This window comes from Myodes glareolus, chromosome 18 (assembly GCF_982192425.1).
Source record: "Myodes glareolus chromosome 18, mMyoGla1.1, whole genome shotgun sequence".
NCBI lineage: Eukaryota > Metazoa > Chordata > Mammalia > Rodentia > Cricetidae > Myodes > Myodes glareolus.
In genome coordinates this window covers 67,513,847-67,522,080 of record NC_142043.1, presented here as the reverse complement: position 1 = coordinate 67,522,080, position 8,234 = coordinate 67,513,847, and the positions used below count along the sequence as shown (strand labels likewise).

General features: G+C 50.6%; 1 protein-coding gene across 1 annotated transcript; it reads right to left on the bottom strand.

Annotated features, from left to right (window-relative positions):
- Nucleotides 1-838: 838 nt before the first annotated feature.
- Rps10 (ribosomal protein S10) lies at nucleotides 839-5,884 on the bottom strand. The gene is made up of 6 exons (XM_048451168.2): nucleotides 5,747-5,884; nucleotides 4,792-4,941; nucleotides 4,509-4,680; nucleotides 3,068-3,145; nucleotides 1,560-1,615; nucleotides 839-923 (listed from the first exon to the last, which is right to left on the bottom strand). The coding sequence occupies exons 2-6, from the start codon at nucleotides 4,939-4,941 to the stop codon at nucleotides 882-884; spliced, it is 498 nt and encodes a 165-aa protein (XP_048307125.1). The 5' UTR covers nucleotides 5,747-5,884; the 3' UTR covers nucleotides 839-881.
- Nucleotides 5,885-8,234: the final 2,350 nt, after the last annotated feature.

Below are 8,234 nucleotides of genomic sequence, written 5' to 3'. Positions count from 1 at the left end.
TTGACTTTTTTGAAACTCAAGACATCCACCTGCTTCTGCAGTGCTGGTGTGCACCATCATGTTTCAAAGGGGGGAAAAGGCAAGACATGCTACGTACTTCTACCCAGCAGGACCTCCAAACAAACTCACAACTTAAATCATGAGTCCCAGGACAGGAGGCCAAGAACTGCTGACTCTCCCTGAAGCTTCCAGATTAAACAACCCCAAGAAGAGTGAACTGCAAAAGGCCCAGCCTCAAACACCACTGTTAGGCTCAAGAGAAAGCAATTGAACAACCAAAGGCCACCTAATGGTGAAAATTACCAAGGACTACCAAGGTAACCATGACAAATTACAGCTCCAAACCCCAGATACACTTTCTTATTAGGGATGTGGCTCTGAACCTATACTTGGTCTGCTTTGCCAAACTCCCCAACCCCCACCCGACTGACCTGCAGACTAAGGATGGAACCCTAAACCACCCCCAACCTCTCTCCTGGCCCCTTGGCAAGCTGTGCCTTTTAGCCGGTGCTCAAGCCAAAGCAACAGTTTCCTCTGTCACCACTCAGGGCCCCTTCCCAGGGTGCCCAGAGTAAGAGCTCCAGCAGCCCATTTTCCAATTCTGGAAGTAGAACAATCCAGCCTTCACAAGTCTGAGAAGGTAATTCCAAAATCTTTGTCAATGTCAAGGTTTGAATCACAGGACTCTTGTTCTAAGCAAACCCTCTACAATAGAATCTTAAATGAACAAGACAGCTAGGCTGTTCCCACTCTAGCCCAAACCAAGTTGGGAAGGTGTCAAGGTCACGTCCATTCACACACTGACCCTTAAACCTTTAGAAATACACAACAGAGTGGACACACTTTCCTTTAAAGTTTATTCAAAACAACAGTCTTCAAGCTCACTGTGGTGGCTGACCACGTCCACGACCAAAGCCTCCTCTCTGCAAAACAAAGCACACGATAGATTGTTAGGGATTTATAGGTCTCAGACCTCATTGGAGAGAGCCACAAAAGCAAAGTCAGACGAGCAGACCCTTACTGGCTGTGGGGTCTTTGACCTCGAGTCTGTGTCCGCACATTGTTAGAATTGGGGCTGCAACCAAGTTTAAAGAGATGGAAGCCCCTGGCACAGAAACCCACCCCCTACCTACGTTTCTACACAGGATACCTGAGAGTAACTGTCTGCGAAGCCCTGCCACAGGACTCCAGAACTTTAACCCCCATGCCAGGCATGCAGCCTGGAGTAGCTGTTCTACAAGAACCGTTACACTGACATTATTGTCTCCACTTCAGAGAAAGGCAATCTGATTCCAGAGCATTTCTATTCTGGGACCCACAGACTCTCCAATGTTTAGTTCAATCTCAAACTTCACAAAATAAACACAGCCTGGGTCAAAGCTATCAGTACTAACAGCATGCCTCGGGCACTGCATGAGATGAGCAAAGCCTACCCCCAAGGTCTGCACTGTTCCACTACCTGGGGGAGAGGGTATGAGACAGCACACCCCAGAACCCACTACCCCACTAGGGCGGCCCAGGTCCCCATGACTAAAGGGAGCAGACAAGGAGATACTCACAAACTGGAACTCGGTGGCTGAGCCAGCTCCAGCCTCAGCCTTCTTGTCAGCACCAGCTAGAAGAAAACAATTCAGGATATGGTCTCTGGGTGGTAAGTAGACATGCCACAGGGCCCCCACAGGCAGGAAAGGCCACCACACCAAGCACACAGCATGCTTCTGCTCCCTTCTCCTCAGACTGTCAGCCATCCTTCCACCCTCACTAAAATGTGCTGACACCAATCACTAACCATCCCCCTCCACTAGGAAAGGTGCCCTGACCACAAAGGACAAAGGACCCAAGTTGGTAAAGGAAGCTCAGCCAAGGGAAGCATGAAGGCAAGGGCAGTGAACAGCCATGGAAGTAAAATCCAACTTCCATTACAAGAAAGTAGCAGACAGCCGGGCAGTGGTGGTGCACGCCTTTAATCCCAGCACTCGGGAGGCAGAGACAGGCGGATCACTGTGAGTTCGAGGCCAGCCTGGTCTACAAGAACTAGTTCCAGGACAAGCTCCAAAGCTACAGGGAAACCCTATCTTGAAAACCGCCCCTCCCCCACGAAAAACATCAAAACAACCATAAAAAAAAGTAGCAGACATGAGGGCAGAAGGGTACATGCCTGGAACCCCAAACTCAGAGTTGAAGCAGGACTGCCTGGACTGCAAGCACATGGGAAACTGGTTCAAAAAGCAGCACCCGTTCAACTGCACTGTGCAAAGCACAAGTCACCATTTCATAGACAGTTCAGACAGGAGGGAAAGTAAATTCCCTCGTGTTTAGAGGTAGGTGTGAGCCAGGCTCAACAGAACCAACAGCTCCAGTGTTACAGTAGGAGAGAACGCAACCAAGTCTGTCCCCTCCCCAGTGCTCACACCGCCCTGCATCATCCTCTCGGGACGGCCCTCTGAAGGAGGACTCGCCACTAATTATTTCTCCTGATCCAGGGGCAGGAGAAAATGTTCAGGCCATGTGTTCACTTCTAAGAACACAGAATGTGCAGAAAGGGGGCAAGGAAAAAGAGAGCTTGGCCCACACCCTTAAGTCCTAGGCTCCCCAGTATTCCCCCAAGAGTCTAAGCCTGTAGTGATCTTCCCTCAGAGAGCCCAGCTCGCTCTTCCAGGTGTTTGCTTAATCCACCTGTTTTCCCTCCACACCTGAAAACTACAAATCCCCCATGTACATTTCCACCCACTTAGTAAAAGCTCAGGAGCAAGACCCACTCTTGGTTCCCCTCAAAGTGCCTGGCACCCAGCATGCACTCAGCCCACCCCATTAGTGAACGGGCACCTGCTCCTCTGGCTCGTGGCAAGCATTTCCTCTACTCAAACTAAATTCCAGTTCTTATGGAGAGGTTAGGCCACACGGGGACAAGAGAAAGCATGCAGCTCTCAGTCTGACACGAGGCCTTCAGTGTTTCTACACATGGGCCTTCCTCCAGTTCCCACAAGGCCCTTTCCTGGCCACCCTGGCAGCAAGGACTGCAGTCCACAGAGGGTCGCTCAAAGTCTGGGCTCCACAAGATACTCACGGGGCACAGCACTCCTTCTGTAGGTGTCTCTGTCCGCCTCCCCTCTTGTGAATCTTGCCGGGCGCTCACCCTCTGGCCCTACAGAAACAAAACTGCACCTTAAGCAAAAGGCAGCAGATGAACAGAGAGCAGTGACGTCCCTCCCAGTTGTGAGGCCTGGAACAGCAGCCGAACGTTGGTGTCGCTAGGGAACTTGTCACTCTCACTATTTTGGTTCACACCTGGATTAAACAGGCCAGGCAGAGATCTTCCATGCCTTTATGGTGGCAGAGCAAATTCAAGGCCAGCGGGATCTCCGGAGAATCCCACCATAAACAAGAAATCAGGACCAGGGAGTTATAGTACAGCCAGAAAAGATGCCATGAAATCCTGTGACCCCGGATTCCACGAAGACCAACTTTCACGTTTGTCCACAGTGCATTCGCAGGTCCTCGACTGCCTCCTGCACGTTCCAACGGGCTTACTTAGCATGTATTCACTTAAAATAGTTTTTTGGAGAGAGTCTTGCTACATAGCCCCAGCTAGCCCTCTTGCCTCTCCTTCCAGAGTGAAAGGCAGATTAAGTGGTTGTCACCACACCCAACGACCAAACTTCTTCACTGCTTGATTTTTGTGGGTCTCACTGTGCAGCCCTGGCTGTCCTGAAATTCCAGCAGTGTCTCTTCTTCCCAAGTGCTGGGATTAAAGGTGTGGCTCCTTAAACTTTTAGAGATACATCCAATTCTGTAGTAAACACTCATGGCAGACCTGGGTTTTTCCCTGGGTGGTTCTTAAGGTTTTGGCTCTGAGGACACAGCCCACCTAAGCACTAGAATCCATACAGTTAGGTTTTCCATACAGTTCCTGTGCTCATGCCCCTCTCCAGGCAAACCCAATCTTGTTCAAGAATCTCTTTACCCCAGCCTCTGGCTACTACAAAGTTCAAGAGACTACGAGACAGCAGTCCAGACACCACCCAGAACCCTGTCTTCTCAGACCACGCTCATGCACCGCTGGCATCTGCTCATAACCCTGCTCCCCTGCCTTGGAAATACACAAACACTCCGTCTTTCACACACAGCGAGCAGTTCTGCTTTGGGCTAAGGACAATTCACGCAGCACTCTGCCACAGCTTCAGACCGTGTAGACAATCAGGGACGGGTGTAGACACGAAAGATACTCAATCTAATGAAATTTCATGCGTTCAGACATTCCCAGACCCTGGCCCTGAGTTCTATGGCGTCTCTAAAACTGACACCAACGAACTGAAAACATTCTGAGCCAGGAGTGGTTGGTGAGACACTTTTCAAACCCCAGCACCCCGGAAGCGGAGACAGGAGGATCAAAGTTGTTCAAGGTCCTTCTGAACTTCAGGAGACCCTAACACTGCTCACTCTTTAATACACAACTACAACCCCCACAAAAAGTTTCCTGAGGCTCTTGGGTTATTTGGAATCCATACCTTTGGGCCGAGGCCTGCCAGTTTCGGGACGACTGCGGCGCAGGGTGGCAGGCACGATCTCCGGAGGCAGGTGGAGATAATCGCGGAGATATTGGATGCCCTCATTCGTAAGGTACCAATAGAAGTGTCTCCAGGCGAACTGCTCCTTCACGTAGCCTCGAGACTTGAGAGACTGCGGACAGAACCACTGTTAACACACAACTAGCAGACCGGCCTGGAGCAGAGCAGCAGCCCAGGCCAACACCAAGGCTTATAATACCTCCATCTGCGGCCCACCCCGTACCTGCATGGCCTTCATGACATGAAGGTTGGGCACGTTCTTGTCTGCTAGCTCGGGGTGTTTGGGCATGTGGACATCCTTCTTGGCAACCATCACTCCTTCCTTAAAAAGGAGCTCATAGATGGCAATCCGGTTCTTCTTGGGCATCAACATCTGCAGGGAAGAAGTGATCGTCAAAGAACATCACAGGGCCAGGAAAACCGGAGCACGCAGGGCTCAGAGTTTGAGGCCAGCCTGATCTAAGCTCCATGACAGCCTGCTAGGCCAAGCAGAGAAATTATATAAACAAAGCCAGGAGTTCCAAGTTCACCATCACCACCGCCAGAGTCCGAACTAAGGCGACATGGTAGACTCACAAGGTGTAAAGACAACCGCAAAGTTGTCCGGGGACCAGATCCCTCCTCGGCCTCCACCGTTTAGCTAAAATCTGCCAGGGCGTTAAGCAAACGGGACGCAGCGGCACACATCTGCTCCGCTGTCACAACCCCTGTAGAAAGTGTCAGGGGAGGAGGGTGGACACAGACGCTGGGGCGACTACACCGGGGACCCCGGAAACAAGCGGTCATTCTCAGGGTGAGATCGGTGGGGAAAACCCGCAAGAGAGCTCTGCTTCCTGCGACGCAGATGACCCTAGGGCAGAGGGCTTCCCGCTCTCCTAAGAGACCGCTCAGCCTGGGGCCCGGAGCGGGAGAAACCCGCGCAGGCGGAGGCCGTTCCCGAACCGGGTGCTTCCCGCCACACGTGGAAGCTCCGCTCCTGCGCCCGCGCCACTGGACGCCACTCCGCGTCCGCCGGCGTCCCGGAGTCCCAGAGTTGCGTCCCCCGCCCGCTGGCCGCGGCGAGACGGGCTGTAATGAGGGTGACCATGGCCTCCGTGTCCCCGCGAAGACGCCGGCCCGCCACGGCAGCGCCACGGCCCGGATGGAGGCAGATGGAACCCGAACCCAGAGGAACTCACCGCGGCGGCTGCAGGGTCCGGGACGGAGGCTGGAAAGGAAGGGGCGTGCCTGCGCAGCGTCTCTTCCGGACTGCGTGGCCCCGCCTCACCGCAGGACCCGCACGCCGTCTTGGGTGGCCGCCGCAGTGCCTGCGCGCAGCGCGAGAACGCATGCGCGAGACCCCCACCGCTCTCCGGTCCGTCCCACTTCCCCCACCCTCTCACCTGGGTCAGGGTTCGCGGGAACGCGTCGCGGCCGCGACGCCACCACCCGCTGGCGATCGATGCAGACAAGTGTGTTTTTACAGCGCTTGGGTGTTATGCACGCAGAGTGCTGTGAATTCAGGGATAGACGTAGCTACCTTGCAAATCCTGGGCCAGCCTGAGCTACCTGAGACTCAAAGACGTGTCAGACTAATTCGCAGGGAGAAACTATAAAACCTTTCAGCCGTAATTAGGGCTCACTGCTCATTAACCCTCCTATGCTGAAGGAAATTTTATTTAAACTTCGTAGTTTCTCGGGTAAGAAATGTTAATCAGGCAAGGCAACGTCCAGGACAGCAAATAAAAAAAAAAATTGAAATCAAGAAACTGGACACCAAAAGATAACATAATCCAATTTTTAAAAAAAATGGAGTACAGACCTAAAAAGAGAACTCTCAACAGAGGAATCTAAAATAGCTGAAAGACACTTAAGAAAATGTTCAACATCCTTAGTCATCAGAGAAATGCAAATCAAAACAACTCTGAGATTCCATCTTATACCTGTAAGAATGGCTAAGATCAAAAACACTGAAGACAACTTATGCTGGAGAGGTTGTGGGGAAAAGGGAACACTCCTCCATTGCTGGTGAAAATGCAAGCTGGTCCAACCCCTTTGGATGTCAGTGTGGCTATTTCTCAGAAAATTAGGAAACAACCCTCCTCAAGACCCAGTAATACCACTTTTGGATATATATCCAAAGGATGCTCAATCATGCCACAAGGGCATGTGCTCAACTATGTTCATAGCAGCTTTGTTTGTCATAGCCAGAACCTGGAAACAACCTAAATGCCCCTCGACCAAAGAATGGATAAGGAAAATGTGGTATATTTACATAATGGAGTACTACACAGCAGAAAAAATAATGACATCTTGAATTTTGCAGGAAAATGGGTGGAGCTAGAAAACATTATTTTGAGTGAGGTAACCCAGACCCAGAAAAACAATTATCACATGTACTCACTCATAGGTGGTTTTTAAACATAAAGCAAAGAAAGCCAGCCTACAAACCACAATCCCAGAGAACTTAGACAACAATGCGGACACTAAGAGAGACTTATATAGATATAATCTACATGGGAAATAAAAAGTAGAAAAAGACAAGATCTCCTGAGTAAATTGGGAGCATGGGGACCTTGGGGGAGGATTGAAGGGGGGAGGGGAGAGGTAGGGAGAGGAGCAGAGAAAAATGTAGAGCTCAATAAATATATTTAAATTAGAAAATTATAAAAATACAAAAAGGTGGGGCATGGTATGTACTACGGAGGCAGAAGCAAGCAGTTATCTGTGAGTTCAAGCCTAGCCTGGTGTAAATAGCGAGTTCTAGGTCTGCTAGAGGTGCATGGTGAGATTCCTACTCAAAAAACAAAACCAATGCCCCACAAAGAAATGTTACATTATGCTTTTTTAAAAATATTTATTTATTTTTACAGTGTTCTGTCTGCATGTGTGCAGACAGAAGAGGGCACTAGATTTCATTACAGATGGTTGTAAGCCACCATGTGGTTGCTGGGAATTGAACTCAGGACCTCTGGAAGAACAATCGGTGCTCTTAACCTCTGAGCCACCTCTCCAGCCCTACTTTGTGCTTTTTAGTCTATATTTTCTCTTTACCAATCTGATGAAACATTATTTATTTTGAGACAAAGTTTCATTCTGTAGCCCACACTGGTCTTGAACTCAGCAAATCCTCCTGCCTCTACCTCACAATCCTGGGATTACTGGCATGCACCACCACCAAGCCTGGTTGAAGAGCTGGCTTCTCAACACCTCTTCCTCAGTAAGAGAAGCCTCTAGTTGACAGAGGACTTGCCTGGCATGCACAAAGCCTTGGGGTTGATCCCCAGCACCTCATAAACTGGGCATGGTGGCAGCACCAGGGGAAGTGGAGACGAGAGGGTCAGGGGTCATGTTTCCCACAGCTCCTCTCTGTGCTGGGGAAGGCTATTCAAGGAAATACTCATTCTAGACAGTTTCGACTGTCTCCATCGTGTTGACAGTTCTTGTCTATCAATTAGCAGGGAAGGCACAGTAGATGCCAAGGGGAGGACCTCTTCTTCCTCCCCAGGTTGCTTTAAGTTCCTTCTTTCTCTCCACCACAGGTCTACAGATGTCTTCTGGTAAGTGACTGGGATGAGAGGCCAGGGTCTCACTCTGTAGCCCAGGCAGATCTCAGTCTTGGTGTCTTCCAGCCACAGCCTCAAGTGCTGAGAAGCCAGGCATGGCTGCAGCCACTTTAGCATTTAA